Genomic DNA, 17,760 nt, shown 5'->3' with positions numbered 1-17,760 from the left:
CTAAATGAGAAAATATATATCAAAGAATTTTACCATAAAATGCCACATACACATTATTAAAACTGACTTCTTTGCAAATTAGTGGGTCCTGATTAACAGAAAATTTACAAAGGTTGATCACAGGTTTTGAAGCCCTCACTGTTAGTTCAGTTCCCCATTTTGGAACTTATACTAAGTATGCAACTTTGGCAAAGTTTCCTTGTGCCTCGAGGCTTCAGTTTCCTCCTTTAAAACAAGAATAAAACTATCTGCTTTGCAGGGTTATTGTGAGAATTAAATGTGATAATGTATGTAAACACTTAGCATAGTGCTCACATGTTCAATAAACTAAGATCATGATCATCATCATCATTATATTATGGAAAGAATGTCAAGTGAACATACAACTATGTCATATGGTATGGTATAATTGTATGGCTCTGCTATGCACCTGAATGAGTAGATGATTCTGCTATGTATTTATCATGTTTTAACAATCCAAATGTAATACATAGCTTGTTTTTGTTGGGCAACTTAAAATGCCTTTATCTTCTGTAATTTGAAAGGAAAAATATTCCAAAAAAAATTAACGAAATATCTAGGTTAGTAAACTCTCAAGAGTAAAAGTAATGTAAACATAGTAGGGAAATTATGCAGCTATAAGCGAAAAGATTGAAGAAGTAGCATATTAAACAGAAATGGGCTTCCCAGGAGGTTCAGTGATAAAGAATCCACCTGTGGAGCAGGAAACATAGGTTTGATCCCTGAGTTGGGAAGATCCCCTGGAGAAGGAAATGGCAACCCACTCCAGTATTCTTGCCTGGAAAATCAAATGGACAGAGGAGCCTGGTGGGTTACAGTCCATGGGGTCACAAAAAGTTGGACATGACTTAGCAACTAAACAAGAACAAAGTTAAATAGAAGCTACTCTTTCTAGGAGTCTTCACTGCAGGAGATGAGAATGTATCTATATATTGCAGAAAACAACAATTACACTTTCCACCAGTATGTGAAACACTGGTTATATTCATGAAAAATGCCAACAATGTCACTGCTGGTAGGAATGTAAATTGGTGCAGCCATTAAGGGGAACTGTATGGAGGGTCCTTAAAAAAACTAAAATTAACAGAGGAATCCAACAATCCAACTCCTGGGCATATATCCAGAAAAGACAAAAACTCTAATTTGAAGATAAATGCACCCCAAAGTTCACAGCAGCATGATTTACAATAACCAAGGCATGGAAATAATTTAAATGTCCATGGATAGATAAATGAATAAAGACGTGGTATATATAGACAAAGGAATATTACCAAGCCATAAAAAAGACTGAAATAATGCCATTTGCAGCAACATAGATGACCCTAGAGATTATCAGTCTAAGTGAAATAAGTCAGAGAAAGACAAGTATCTTAAGACAGCACTTATATGGGGAATCTAAAAAAGTGATATGCACCTCCCCGGTGCTCCAGCGATTAAGAATCCACCTGCCAATGCAGGGAACATGGGCTCAATCCCTGGTCCAGGAAGCTTCCACACTCCTCAGGGCAACTAAGCCCATGTAGCACAACTACTGAGCCAGTGCTCTAGAGCCTGTACTTCACAACAAAAGAAGCCACTACAATGAGAAGCCTGGGCACAGCAGTGAAGACCGAGTGCGGCCAAAAATTAATGAATTCAAATAAATAAAAAGTGATACAAATGAACTTACTGACAAAACAGAAACAGACTCACAGACATAAAAAAAATTATGATCACCAAAGGGGAAGGGGGGGCTAAACACCGGATAAACAGATGCACACTACTACATATGAAACAGATAACAAGGACCTACTGTATAGCACTTTCCCCTGATGGTGGGAAAGATTGAAGGCAGGAGAAGGGGACGACAGAGGATAAGATGGTTGGATGGCATCACCAACTTGATGGACATGAGTTTGAGCAAGCTCCACGAGTTGGTGATGGACAGGGAAGCCTGGTGTGCTACAATCCACAGGGATGCGGAGAGTCAGACACGACTAAGTGACTGAACTAAACTGAACTGTATAGCACAGGGAACTATATTCAGTATCTTGCAATAATCTAAAACAGGAAAGAATCTGAAAAAAAACTAAAATACGTGTGCATATATATATATATAACTGCATTGCTCTGCTGTACACCCGAAACACTGTAAGTCAACTACACTTCAATTAAAAAAATCAACAAAGGGCAGCTAAGTACAATGCAAGCACTTAGTATATTAAACTGATTTTTAAAAAGAATTTCAGTAGGCTATGGAAAAGAGTTTAAAGGTATTTAGGATTCTAATTACTTTGCTATTACTTTGAGCAGAATTTGTACTTTAACAAACCAGCTTTCATCTGCTAGATGACAGACATGCAAGCACAATAATCCTGCAATTCAGTACCTTCTGTGATCAATCAAGAAAATCAGTTTTAACATCATACTATCATACTTAGTCACAGTCACCTCTCACTTCTTTCAAAGGGAATCATCCGTCAAAAACAAAGTTTCAACAGTTTTCAGGTATATTTCAATGTAATGGAACCCTTAAATGGCAATATTTTAAAGGCAATGGCCATAAGATAAACCTTTTATATAGCTATATGAAGATCAAATCTGAAAAACATTCTAAACATTCAAAGCTACAATAATAGATCTCCCACTAAAAACCGTTTCCCAAAGGGTTAAAATATAATTACTATCAACAAACAATATGATGCTGTTGAAACAATAGTAAAGTAATTAAATAAACTTAAGAATGAAAAACTGGGTGCAGCTTTTAGGAACATTTTGGGGGGTTGATTTTTAATAAATGACAGTAATATTACAATATTTTAAATTCAGAATACAAATGCAGTTGTCAGAGAATTATACAAACAGTGGAAACTTACTCTTTTTTTTTAACCTCTGTTTTTGCCCTAATTGTAGATAAGAAGCCTAGAGTCCAGTGGAATTAAGGAAGCTTATTCAACAGGCATGTATTTCATTAATGTGTTATACTATTTTGAGCACAGAATTGAGTGTGTTCTAATTGAATGCATACAACTCTCATGTTCGGTTAAAAGCTGAACTATTAACAATATTTGCCAAGTACCCAGTTTAAAACAGCGTATCTGTTAAATGCTGAAAATATCAGTGTTTACATTAGCTTTATTTTACTGTGGCTTAAATCACAGTAAAATAAAGTCAATCACACTATGACAGTCAACTGATAATCACATTATCACAGTCAACTCAATCACATTATGTTTTTAGAAGAAACAAAAAAATCAGCTAATAAGTTAAAGCAAAAAGTAGAAATACAGTCCTTGAATAACAAATGACACTACATGTTGTCATGTAGGATATGAGGAAGTTACTATGAAAAATCATAGTACTATTTTTCATCACAGGTCATCAAGTAATGTTTTAATTACTATCAGCAATTATCTATGTGAAATAAGTGTAAAACTCTAAGCTCTGCTTTAACATCTTAGCCACTTGGAAGTCACTACTTGCTCTAGGTATCAAATGCCAACAAATTGGTACTGTTGCTTTCAGAAATCAAAACACCTGCAAAAGTGTAAACACTTTGTATCAAACTAAGCTTCCTTAAAAGCAGAAGGAAAACCAGAGAGACAGCCTAACGGCTGTAGAAATCATAACCAGTTGCAGCCAGGTTGGGTTCTGTACCTGGACGATAAAGGGAGGTGGGCAATTTATATGTTCAAAATTCAAGATCCCAAGGGTGGAGAGGGGGTGGAAAAAGATACAATTCAATAAACAAGGATGACGACCAGGCTGGACGAGAGACAGTCTAAAATTTCTTATTGTCGAGAATCAACTAAAGCCCTGACTCAAAGATAAAACAGCTTCTAATAGTTTGAAGAAGGCCAGGAAGAAGCAATCCTTTGCACCCACAAGAACCAATCCCCAGACCACTGGCATGCTATTACATGATTTACGGGCATTTGGCTCGGATGATGGGCAAAGGAGAGCAAAGAAGAGTCCGATAGAAGCCTAGGATTTACAGACGCCTAGGATTTCAGAGGCCTGAGGAGGCGCAACCTAGGCTCTAGGAAGGAAAGGTGGACAGGGGCGAGCACTCCTCACCGTGATTATCTTTCTGCCCGATATTGTGCGTGCGGATGAGAGAGGACAGTCTCCTCACATCCCCCTTGAAGACGCACTCGTGCACCGGGTAGTGTGCAGGGCAATTGCCTCCACCTGCGACGACAGCAATGGGGTTGGTGCCCGCTAAAAGAGCCGGGGACTGGGAGATGGGAGTCGCGGAGGAATTGTGCAGCGGCAGGGCCGGGGCGCCGGGGGGATTGGAGGAGGCCGGAGCTGTCTTCAGCTGTAGCCGGTGGTGATGGTTACTGAAGATCTTATGACAGGCTCTACCGCTCTTGCTGCTGCCGCCTGTGCCAATCCTGCCTCCGGTAAAGGTGCCGCCGAGGGCAGCCGCCGCTTCCTCATCCCCAGGCTCCAGCAGGTCCCCCTCTTCTTTGCTGGGCTTGTGGTCCCTCCGCAATGAGCGGATCTTCTCCCCGGTCATCGCCGCCACGGGCAGAGAAGGAATCCAGGAGGCTCACCGCTGGCGACGAAACTGGCGCTGCGGCGGCACAAGGCGATTAGAGCGGTGGCCAGGATACTCCAGCGCAGCATGAACTCCCAGAGCGCCCCCGAGCCCGGGACAAACGCATCTCCCGGAGGAAGAAGAGCCGGCTCTCGCCTAGGCACGAAGGGACGCGCGCTCGCTGGGGGGAGCTACAGCTCAAGGGCCCACGATACTAGGATTCCCGTCCCCACCGCCGCAGCCGCCGCCACTGCCTCACTCCGAAAAACAGGGCACGGCCATCTTCCCCTGACTTCTCTCGCGAGAACTCCCCCGGGAGGCAGGAGGGAGGAAACACCGCGATAAGTGAGCTGCCTGCTCCCGCCCTCGCACGTTCTATTCCCAGAGTTGCGGAACGCCGTCGCCTACCAGGCAGCGGGTTTGGGCCCCTAGCTGGTCTCTCAACCAAAAGAGAAGATCCAGCACTCCCGATGGCTGCGCTTCTTGTGGGAAGTCTGCAACCTGAGCCTGTGTTTGACATATTCGATGCACCTTATAAACGGTGACTTAAACCCTGCGACCTCCGGGCTTCCCGGAGATGAGTGCAGACTGACACCCAGGCACACAGGATGTGATGTCACTGAAATGCACAGGCCACTCATTCAATAAGCATTTGTTAAGCATCTACTTCGTGCCATACATTGTGTTAGTGTGTGTATGTGTCATTAGAGGAGGAAAAATAGTCAAACACTTGAGCACAAGATAACAACTTTGAATGAAGTGGATACAAAAAGTTGGGATGAACGGGGAAAAAAAGGAGAGGCAAATCGTAGTGCTGAAGTGTCAAATCACCACAAAAGTTTAGAAAGTGACCTTGGAAAACAGGCTATTCAGCAGAGAGAGAGGGTAGGTTACTCAAATATTTGTTGGATGAATGACTTTCGGGCAAGAGTCAGAGTTAAAGCATGAGGAGTGCACCTTGAAGGATGGCAAATAGTACCAGTGTAATGGAAATATCACTGGACTCATTCATGGCCAACCTTGACCTAGTGTCAAATTCTAAAGGACATAAATCTGACTTTGACAAAATAACTAAAGTTGTGGGGAGCTGGAGGGGAGAGGAATTAGCAATGTCCTAAAGATCTTACTTTGTTTATCTCTCCAAAGTCCCATTTACCCTGACGGTTGCTTCTCTCAAATGACTTCTTTCCTAAACCAACTTTATCACTACCTCCATAACACCCTGAACCCCTGCCAAAAATAACTCCCACATAATACATTATGTAAAACACAAGAATCAAAATAATGTCCATCTAGTAAAGGCTACGGTTTTTCCAGTAGTCATGTATGGATGTGAGAGTTGGACTATAAAGAAAGCTGAGCGCCAAAGAATTGATGCTTTTGAACTGTGATGTTGGAGAAGACTCTTGAGAGTACCCTGACTGAAGGGAGATCCAACCAGTCCATCCTAAAGGAAATAACTCCTGAATATTCATTGGAAGGACTGATGTTGAAACTGAAACTCCAACACTTTGGCCACCTGATTCGAAGAACTTACTCATCTGAAAAGACCCTGATGCTGGGAAAGATTGAAGGCAGGAGAAGAAGGGACGACAGAGGATGAGATGGTTGGATGGCATCACCAACTCAATGGACATGAGTTTGAGTAAACTCCGGGAGTTGGTGATGGACAGGGAGGCCTGGTGTGCTGCAGTCCATGGGGTCTCAGAGTGTTGAACACAACTGAGCAACTTAACTGAACTGAATTGATAGAAGAAATTATTAGTTCTATCTGGAGGAAATTAAAGTTGCATGATCAGAAAACCTTCCTGGAGGAGGTAATGTCCAGACCGGGTTTTAAAGAATGTATAGGAGTTCCCCAACTGGGCAAGAGGAAAAATTATTATATGTAATAATAAAAGTTACAATAGTATAATAGCTATCATTTATTGAGAATGTTAGGCATTGTTCCAAACAAGTTCTGTAACTATTTTATTTAATCCCCACAACAATTCTATGAGGTACTTTCTGTCCCTATTTTACAGATGAGACAACTGAGGCACAGGAAGTAATGATCCAAATGCTGAATAGAGATAAAGAGAATAGTATATGTAAATATAAAATATTTGAGAATTATTGGAGCATAATATGTCAGAAAAAGTGGTAAATGACATCAGAAAGGAAAGCTGAGACTTGATTACAAGGAGCAACTATATGAAACTTGGACTATATATGCTAGGCAGTAGAGAGTTTGCAAAGGATTTCAAACACATTAAATTCAGAATCACTTAACACTATAATGTACAATCAACCAGTAGCCCAAAGATAGTAGATTTTATCAATTTTTCCAGCTTAGCCTCCTCCCACTATGCCAAAGTGATTCTTCACTCTAACCAAAGCAACCTGTTGACAGTCCTTATCTGCTCTTATGCCTCCATGCCTTTCAATATGCTCTTCCACATATCCTGAATTCATTTCTTTCTTTTTTTTTTTTTTCTGAATTCATTTCTATTTCACTTACCAAAATACCTTATTCAATCTGTAAAGAATTAGTTCAAATTATATCTCTTCTTCACACAAGGGTTTTTTTTTTCTTTAACTTGGCATAGAATTCAGGGGTCCAGGAAATTATATTGAATGAAACCACTACATAAAATTCAGCACATCCTTCTATTATGAATGTCTGCCACAAACCACAATAGTACTAGAGGTACCTGTACCTTTGCAGCCAAAAGAAACCAGAGATATTTTTGTATCACATTACAGCTGCTGCAGATAACTCAAAATATCATTTACATTCATCACTACCTCAAAACTAGGTTAATATTTATGCCCACTGATAAACTTTGTTCTTTTGTGAGTTAATAAAGAAGCACATATATTACTATATCATACATTTTAAAAAAATATTTTGACAGATATTTCATTACTCAAAATTTCCTTCTTAATCCAAAGCATTTTTACACACTTAAAAACAGTGTTCTGGAAATGGGTGTCTAGGCTTCACCATATTGCCGAAGAGGTCCAGGGCACAAACAGAAGTTGGTAATTCCGTCTTAGGAGTTTCTTATGATACCTACCCTCCCCTCTCCTCCCCTCTCCAACACCACACCACTCTAAATAGGTGTCCCTTCTTTGCTTTCATTCGGATTTCCCATTTTAACTTTGCATACCTCCTTGGTATTCTTGCTCACCTCTTCAACTAATCCTTTGACCTTTCTCAGTACTGAAACTGTTTATCACTCTTGTATGCACAGTGCCTGACAAATAGGGAAATACTGAATGCTTAATATTGATAATGAACAGTGGGTGAATCAATCAGCCAGAACATAAAACCTCAAAGTATATAAAATGTACCAAGAAAACTAAGTGATGAGAGGCTAAATAAACTTAATAAATAATCCCAACCTGACTACACTTCAGTTGACTACTAGTTTCTTGGATTCTTATGTAAGGCCCAAGAGTAAATAAATATCACTTTGGACTTTTTTTTTTAACCAAATAACAGTAAATTCAACCGAAACGGTCTTAAAGGGATTTACTGACTTACATAACAAAAAGGTACAGAGATAGGTCTTCAAGAGGTGCCCTTCCAAATTGCAAGTCAGTTTCTCGGTGACCCAGGGCACCTTCTCGCTATTAGGAACAAAGGAAGCTCAAAAGGCCAGCTTCCTCAAGGACCCAACATGGCTGACAGCAGTAACACTGGCCTCCTCCTCCGGCTCGGAAGCAGGGCCCAGGACCACACAACTCTGGTTCTCGGCATTCATTAGATGACCCTGTCCAGTCTTCATGTCTGGGAGAGTGTTGATTGGCTCAGGCCTGTACCCGAACAAAGCCCTGTGGCCAATGGGATTACCCTGATCAGTTTTGCCCAATCAGATTTCATCTCTGAACAGAGTTGGGGTGGGGGGGCGGGGCAAGCACTCCAACCGGCAAAACTATTTCATAATGAGAATGAGTTAGGAAAGGTGACTGGGGAGACAAATTCAAGCTCAGTCTGGAAAAGTACTACATCCAAGGACTTAAAGTGGGATTTTTCCGTTGGTGGAGTCTACTATTATATAACTTAACTATTGAATAAACTAGGTTTACTCTAGTATTACAGACTAGCACTTCTTAATTCCCCTCATGGTATGGCTAAGAATCTAAATGATGACCAATTTGCTTTGACTAGAAGGAGGAAGTACCTTCTGACAATCGGATTTTTCAACTTTTTCTAATGAAAATTTTGTTAAATAACTTTGTTCACCAACACCCAACAACAACTGGAGGATTAAGCGTGGTTCTAAGCCGAACCACAGTTTTATTTCTAAGTTTTAGGGGGAAATTATGTATCTGTATTAGCTTTAGACAAACATCTAATCTCCATCCTGGTATCTTTATGTAATAAAAACAGTACTATCAGAGTATGAATGTAGAATATACTGTATAAAATAACAAAACCTCGCAAAAAAAAAAAAATAACAAAACCTCACCGTTCTATTTTATTAACACTTTAACAAACCTAAAATTAAGATTGATCTTTACAAGTCTTATGCAATCCTCTTTACATTGTATACTAATAAGTTTCTAATGTAAACATTAGAGCAAGTTTAGTCTACATCTTTTTTTTCTCCTCTCGAGGTTTGTATTTTATACTTCCACAATAACCTAGAATATGATTTCCCACACTCCTTGTTGGTTTACCTAGGCCTAGGAGAATTTTGCTTGGCTAGATGGTATAGCTGCCTAGCTCTTGAGGTTATTGTGTTGATCAGCCTCAACAACACTCCAAACAGTGCACTCACAATGAAAATAACAAACCTTGTAAATCAATACCTTCACACATTTTACATCCATCCCTTTGGGTCTCAGTATTTTTATTTCCTCTAAATTTGCCCACTCCTTTTCTCAGAGACCGTGCTGAGCACTTTAATTCCTTCTACTATTTATGGTCAGTGACTATCAGTGATTTAGTCAGATTTCTCTTAGAAATCAGAAGTCTTAGTAATAGAAAAAAATAAGAGAGGCAAGGGTTGCCAAGGAAACCAGAGCCAATAGCTGTGGAAGTTCCCGAAGGAAGCAAATCCTCTGAGGCAGGTAAAACACACAGACTTTTTATTGAGGGAGGAGGGGCAGGGAGCGGCAGGGAGGAAAGATGCCAAGACCTTAATGAGAGGACAAGTCAATATGAAATGAAATGGAGAAGATAAAGTGCAACATATGTAAACAAGATTATTTTTAGATCACCAATGTGGGCTTGGAACAAGAGATAGAACAAGGGTAAGAATAGAAATTTTAGTAAAAGAAGAGGTGTACACAATAGATGTATATGTAAGATATTAAATGGAATAGACAGATTGGGGTGAACATACTTGTGTGCAGAGTTTTCTAGTCCTGCTTTATTTTAAATTACTAAATTTCCCCAGAATACATCCAAGTACATGTTGTATCAATTAGCCTAAACATTCCTCAAGAGAACATCTAACTCAACATGTCCAATATAGAACTTATCTCTGTCAGCAATGCCACTAGCCAAACCTGTATATCACTTTTATTATCCTCAACTCCTCCCTCTCGTTTACTCACACATCCAGCCAGTCACCAAATCTTCACTTTTCTATCTCCCACATAGCTCTAAAATTGAACTATTTCTCTTGATTTTCCACTGGCCAACTTAGGTTCGGCCATTTTCACTTGAACTGTTGCCAAACTCTTTTGTCTCTGGCTCCCAGTTCCTACTCCCGCATGCATACTTATGCAGAATCCGACATCGATTCACCCCTTGGATCGCCAGACTTATCAAATGAAATTACAGGACTCCCAGTTAAACTTGAATTTCAGATAAACAATTTTACTATAAGTTTGTCCCAAATATTCCATGGGACAATGTTGCGAGTATTACAAATGGTCATTCAATATTTCGGACACACTTATACTAAAAAACATTTTTTTAATCTAAAATTCAAGCTTAACTATATTTTATCTAACCGAATTACCCCTCAACCATTTGTTTATGTAGTTGAGAGTTATATATGTAGCTAAAGTACGAAACCAAATGTGTAAGAATAATAACAGCAAATTCAGGATAGTAGTTTCCACGGAGTATGAAGAGGGAAATGTCATCTGTTAGGGATACAGAAGGAAATTCTATCATATGTGTATTTATATTGAGTATATTTTTTAATTTTTGCTTTTGGGGTTTTTTCCTAAGAGTATTTGTTTCATAATACATAAATGGTACAAATGCAGACTTTTTATATCACTATGCTTCTTTGTGTGTCTCAAATGTTTGCAACAAATATTTAAAAAATCTCTAGTAGCCCTCTAGATAAAGCCCAAACAACAGAACAAGGATTACAAACACCTTCACAGGTCCACTGACCCTTTTTACCTCTCTAATTGTACCGTTTCCAGCTTGTACTCAACAGCTTGGTCATGTTGAACAATTTTCTGCAAAAGATTAGTCCAAGACTTAGTCCACACTATTTCCTCTCAGAGGAGACTCAGCCCCACCCTCATCCCCTTGTCATTAAGTCTCAAATTAATTATCAATATCTTTGGGGAAACTTCTCTGACACCTTATCTATGTCTGGGTTAGGTTCTTCTTCTATGTGTTGAGTTGGCCAAAAATTTTGGTTGGGTTTTTCAGTAAGATGTTACAGAAAACTGGAACAAACTTTTTGGCCAATCAATAATTCCAGCACTTCGAGTACTGTCACCACCACTTATGACCTAGTCACACCACAGTGTGTGCTGACTTCCTTCTCTATGTTTCCCATAGAATGTAAACTCCTAAAGTACAGACTGTGTTGTGTTGACCCTAATTTCCATAGCCTGGCATTAATGAACCCACAATAAATACTTGCAATAGAGAAAAAAATACTTGCAATAAGAATTAGTTAATTAATGAATGATGGACTGGTTTATTTAACATTTTTCTGACCTGGAGAATTCCATGGACTGTACAGTCCACAGGGTCTCAAAGAGTTGAACACAATTGAGGGACTTTCACTTTCACTTTCACTTCAAGGCATGTTATAATTTACTTTTAATAATAATCCTGATTTATAATCAGTATTTAGATGGAATCATAAAATCTTACCACCTCATGGTGTGTAAATTGTTAAACATTACCTGGAATAAAGTTCTCTTCTGTCATTCATATTGCAAAGTTTGGTTTCAATATTATCTGTCACCTAAACTAGGCTTTGCTTTGGCTGTTTAGGATTAGCATATCATAAACATTCACCAATTTCTGCAAACTACACTTAGGCATATGTGATGTTTCTGAAAATTGCTGTTTATACTTCTACATTCAGTTTAGTGAATATGGTAGGCATTCTATTATACAATAGGTATTAGATATTTATACCACTTGCGTTTATGGAGTCTAGTGTAAATTTTGTTGTAACCTATATCTTCTGCTCAACATTCAGAAAAATAAGATCATGGCATGTGGTCCCATAGCTTCATGGGAAAAAGATGGGGACACAGTGGAAACAGTGTCAGACTTTATTTTTTGGGGCTCCAAAATCACTGCAGACGGTGATTGCAGCCATGAAATTAAAAGATGCTTACTCCTTGGAAGGAAAGTTATAACCAACCTAGAAAGCATATTAAAAAGCAGAGATGTTACTTTGGCAACAAAGGTCTGTCTGGTCAAGGCTATGGCTTTTCCAGTGATAATGTATGGATGTGAGAGTTGGACTGTGAGGAAAGCTGAGCACCGAATAATTGATGCTTTTGAACTGTGGTGTTGGAGAAGACTCTTGAGAGTCCCTTGGACTGCAAGGAGATCCAGCCAGTCCATCCTAAAGGAGATCAGTCCTGGGTGTTCATTGGAAGGACTGACGCTAAAGCTGAAACTCCAATACTTTGGCCACCTCATGTAAAGATTTAACTCATTGGAAAAGACCCTGATGCTGGGAGGGATTGGGGGCAGGAGGAGAAGGGGACGACAGAGGATCAGATGGCTGGATGGCATCACTGACTCGATGGGCATGAGTTTGAGTAAACTCCTGGAGTTGGTGATGGACAGGGAGGCCTGGCGTGTTGCGATTCATGGGGTCGCAAAGAGTCGGACAAGACTGAGCAACTTAACTGAACTGATATCTTCTGCTCAGTCTGCTCTTTTCCTTCATTTCCTTTAAAGTCTATGTGCTAACAAAAATTTTGATTTACTAAGAGCTCTTAATCCCTAACCATGTGTAAAAATCAATGCATTATTCAGTTCAGTTCAATTCAGTCATTCAGTTGTGTCCGACTCTTTGTGACTCCATGAATTGCAGTATGCCAGGCCTCCCTGTCCATCACCAACTACCAGAGTTTACTCAAACTCATGCCCATTGAGTCTGAGATGCCATCCAGCCATCTCATCCCCTGTCGTCCCCTTCTCCTCCTGCCCCCAATCCCTCCCAGCATCAGGGTCTTTTCCAATGAGTCAACTCTTCACATGAGGTGGCCAAAGTATTGGAGTTTCATCTTCAGCATCAGTCCTTCCAATGAACACCCAGGACTGATCTCCTTTAGGATGGACTGGTTGGATCTCCTTGCAGTCCAAGGGACCCTCAAGAGTCTTCTCCAACACCACAGTTCAAAAGCATCAATTATTCGGTGCTCAGCTTTCCTCACAGTCCAACTCTCACATCCATACATGACCACTGGAAAAACCATAGCCTTGACCAGACAGACCTTTGTTGGCAAAGTAATGTCTCTGCTTTTTAATATGCTTTCTAGGTTGGTCATAACTTTCCTTCCAAGGAGTAAGCGTCTTTTAATTTCATGGCTGCAATCACCGTCTGCAGTGATTTTGGAGCCCCCAAAAATAAAGTCTGACACCGTTTCCACTATCTCCCCATTTATTTGCCATGATGTAATGGGACCAGATGCCATGATCTTAGTTTTCTGAATGTTGAGCTTTAAGCCAACATTTTCAATCTCTTCTTTCACTTTCATCAAGAGGCTTTTTAGTTCCTCTTCACTTTCTGCCATAAGGGTGTTGTCATCTGCATATCTGAGGTTATTTATATTTTTCCTTGCAATCTTGATTCCAGCTATGCTTCCCACAGCCCAGCATTTCTCATGATGTATTCTGCATATAAGTTAAAAAGCGGGGTGACAATATACAGCCTTGACGTACTCCTTTTCCTATTTAGAACCGGTCTGTTGTTCCATGTCCAGTTCTAACTGTTTCTTCCTGACCTGCATACAGGTTTCTCAAGAGGCAGGTCAGGTGGTCTGGTATTCCCATCTCTTTCAGATTTTCTACAGTTTATTGTGATCCACACAGTCAAAGGCTTTGGCATAGTCACTAAAGAAGAAGTAGATATTTTTCTGGAACTCTCTTGCTTTTTGGACGATCCAGCAGATGTTGGCAATTTGATCTCTGGTTCCTCTGTCTTTCCTAAAACCAGCTTGAACATCTAGAAGTTCACGGCAATTGTGTGGTAGTTTGAGCATTCTTTGGGATTGCCTTTCTTTGGGATTGGAATGAAAACTGACCTTTTTCAGTCCTGTGGCCACTGCTGAGTTTTCCAAATTTGCTGGCATATTGAGTGCAGCACTTTCACAGCATCATCTTTCAGAATTTGAAATAGCTCAACTGGAATTCCATCACCTCCACTAGCTTTGTTCATAGTGATGCTTCTTAAAGCCCACTTGATTTCACATTCCAGGATGTCTGACTCTAGGTGAGTGATCACACCATCGTAATTATCCAGGTAATGAAGATCTTTTTTGTACAGTTCTTCTGTGTATTCTTGCCACCTCTTCCTAATATCTTCTGCTTCTGTTAGGTCCATACCATTTCTGTCGTTTATTGAGCCAATCTTTGCATGAAATATTCCCTTGGTATCTCTAACTTTCTTGAAGAGATCTCTAGTCTTTCCCATTCTGTGTTTTCCTCTATTTCTTTGCATTGATTGCTGAAGAAGGCTTTCTTATCTCTCCTTGCTATTCTTTGGAACTCTCCATTCAAATGGGAATATCTTTCTTTTTCTCCTTTGTTTTTCGCTTCTCTTCTTTTCTCAGCTATTTGTAAGGCTTCCTCAGACAGCTGCTTTCCTTTTTTGCATTTCTTTTCCATGGGGATGGTCTTGATCCCTGTCTCCTATACAATGTCACAAACCTCCGTCCATAGTTCATCAGGCACTCTGTCTATCAGATCTAGTCCCTTAAATCTATTTCTCACTTCCACTGTATAGTACTGCATTTCGGACTCTTTTGTTGACCATGATGGCTACTCCATTTCTTCTAAGGCATTCCTGCCCACAGTCATAGGTATAATGGTTATCTGAGTTAAATTCACCCATTCCAGTCCCTTTTAGTTCGCTGATTCCTAGAATGTCAACGTTCACTCTTGCCATCTCCTGTTTGACCACTTCCAATTTGCCTTGATTCATGGACCTAACATTCTACCTTCCTATGCAATATTGCTTTTTACAGCATCAGACCTTGCTTCTATCACCAGTCACATCCACAACTGGGTATTGTTTTGGCTTTGGCTCCATCCCTTCATTCTTTCTGGAGTTATTTCTCGACTGATCTCCAGCAGCATATTGGGCACCTATTGACCTGGGGAGTTCCTCTTTCAGTATCCTATAATTTTGCCTTTTCATACTGTTCATGGGGTTCTCAAGGCAAGAATACTGAAGTGGTTTGCCATTCCCTTCTCCAGTGGACCACATTCTGTCAGAAATCTCCATCATGACCCGTCCGTCTTGGGTGGCCCCACACAGCATGGCTTAGCCACAAGGGAAGCCAAATGCATTATTACCTTAATAAAATAATACAAGTGTCTTTTACTATGTAAATTTGCTTCTTTGAAAGTTTTCTCTCTCCTGTCATCTGTTTTCTGGATACAATTATTAATTTGACCAGTACTCTTCCTTCAATTCTGATTTTAAGATGCTTCTTAGAGTCTTTGCTGCTCAGCATTTTCCCATTCTCATTTATAGGAAAAAAAAAAAAAAAAGGTGGATATTGGGAAAGCATTGAAGCAGTTGAAATTGGTGCAAGGAAAAAAAGTATGTGAAACAGGTATCAGGAGGATGCCATCTTCAGACTTCCCTGGTGCTCCAGTGATTAAGACTCTGTGCTCCAATGGAGGGGGTATGGGTTTGATCCTTGGGGGGGGCAGGAAACTAAGATGTCACATGCCTCACAGCCAAATTTTTTTTTAATTTTTAAAAAAGGGTGCCATCTTTATTCTAGCTACTTCCTCTTTATTTATTTCCACCCCTCAAACTTTGTAATTTCAACCCTCAGTTAAGTCTTATCCTCACATTGTACTCTTGATACTTCTAAAATAATTTCATCTGGGTTATTTTGAGGCAATATCAAGAGAAGAAAATTAAGTCAAGTGATCATATAGTTATTGAGGATCCCCTATTGCTAAACTCCAACCTACCATGCTTCCCTGACTGTTATGAACATTTGGCCCAAGGAATGCAAAGAGTTACCATTTGGAGAATGTTGGCTGATAATCAAGAGCCTTCGACAGTGGAACATGCCACAACGGATTCACCATAGTCCATGAACTGGTCCCCAGTATGACAAGTAAAGAAACCTGTTTTTGTCAGCTTCTTGGGAGTCTGTCCATTTTGCAGGAATGAACTTCAGACAGTGGAAGATAAATGACTGATAAATCAGAATTCCAATCTAAAATTAATGATGGAGTGGGCTAGAATTACTAAACAGCACACCCCCTGTAGATAAATCTCACACAAAGCCAAAGAAACAGAAGGCTGCTTGGTGAGCATGGAATCAGAATAAGTGGAGCCAATTATTTGATTCTAATGCTTAGTGGCATTGTGTTTTGTGAGCCTTTTGTGTTCTGTGCTGCAGGAATGAAATTTCTGTCTGTGAGGCAGATGGAGATTTACATGACCTGAGAAGCACCAGCCCATGCCTCGCCAGCACACAATGCTTGGATTGCAGTACAAATTTGTGCATTTGTGATTTCTTTTTTTCCTGGAATTTCTGAATGATTAACACTGCTATCCCCTGATCTCATATGCATCACCTTGTCACTTTTTTCTATGGATATATATTATAACTTTTTATGTGATCATTGTCAAGTATAAGCCTGGAAGCCATTGTTTCTTTCCCTGACTTTATACATCTCTACTCAAATTCACTATGTGATCATTTCAAATTTTAGCTTTCAAATAACTCTGCTTACCTGTAACTGTAATGTTTCTTCTTGGAGGAGACTCCTCATCATGGTTTCTATATAAGGTTAACACATAAAAGCAAAATATTTTTAATATTTCAGCTCAGGATAAAAGGATTAGGTACAATACTAATGGATGTGATCTATCAGTTGAAATTTTTGTCAGACTTTTTAAACTGTTCTTCTGAATGTGTACACAAACACCTACACAATATATAGGACAATTACTTTTAGTCCTTGGGCTTCCCAGGTGGCGCTAGTGGTAAAGAACCGGCCTGCCAAGCAGGAGACATAAGAGATACAAGTTCAATCCCTAGGTCAGGAAGATTCCCTGAAATAGGAAATGTCAACTCACTCCAGTATCCTTGCCTGGAGAATCAAATGGACAGAGAGGCCTTGTAGGCTATAGCCCACAGGGTTGCAACAAGTTGGACACGACTGAAACAACCTAGCATGCATGCATGTGCACTTAGTTCTTAAAGCTTTTCTAATTTGTTTTAAAATTACCATAGATGATTTTTAAAAGGAGGAAGGAGTGGAGGCAGAGGAGGAAGGCAGGAAAGAGAAAAAAGAGGAGGAAGGGAGGCATAAGGAGAACAAGACACTCTTCCAGATTAATTTTAAACAAAACATTATGATATATTGCATTTAACTCAGATAGTAAAGAATCTGCCTGCAATGCATGACACCTGAGTTTGATCCCTGGGTTGGAACAATCCCCTGGAGATCCCCTGGCAACCCACTCCAGTATTATTGCCTAGAGAATTCCATGGACAGAGAAGCCTAGAGTGCTACCATCGATGGGGTCACAAATAATCAGACACAACTGAGTGACTAACACTTTTACTTTCACTTATGATATACGTACAGCTTCATTTTGATTAATCAGTCTCTAATTTTTAAACACCATCTAGCGTTTTTGCTTTTCTTTAAATTTATTTTTAATGGGAGGATAATTGCTTGACAATGTTGTGTTGGTTTCTGCCATACAACGATGTGAATCAGTCATAAGTATACCTATGTCTCCTCCCTCTTGAACCTCCCTCCCATGACCTATCCTATCCCATCCTTCTATATTGTC

General features: G+C 39.9%; 1 protein-coding gene across 1 annotated transcript in view; it reads right to left on the bottom strand.

The window, feature by feature from the left end:
* Nucleotides 1-4,840, bottom strand: part of ANKRD13C (ankyrin repeat domain 13C) — a 99,332-nt gene extending 94,492 nt beyond the window's left edge. The window contains exon 1 of the mRNA XM_065911068.1: nt 4,078-4,840. Within this exon, the coding sequence (XP_065767140.1) occupies nt 4,078-4,522 (445 nt within the window). The 5' untranslated portion in view covers nt 4,523-4,840. The remainder of the gene's footprint in view (nt 1-4,077) is intronic.
* Between the last annotated feature and the right edge of the window lie 12,920 nt (nt 4,841-17,760).

Source organism: Muntiacus reevesi, chromosome 1, assembly GCF_963930625.1.
Source record: "Muntiacus reevesi chromosome 1, mMunRee1.1, whole genome shotgun sequence".
NCBI classification, from domain to species: Eukaryota; Metazoa; Chordata; class Mammalia; order Artiodactyla; family Cervidae; genus Muntiacus; species Muntiacus reevesi.
The sequence above is the reverse complement of the archived record's forward strand: the minus strand, read 5'-3'. Positions and strand labels throughout refer to the sequence as shown.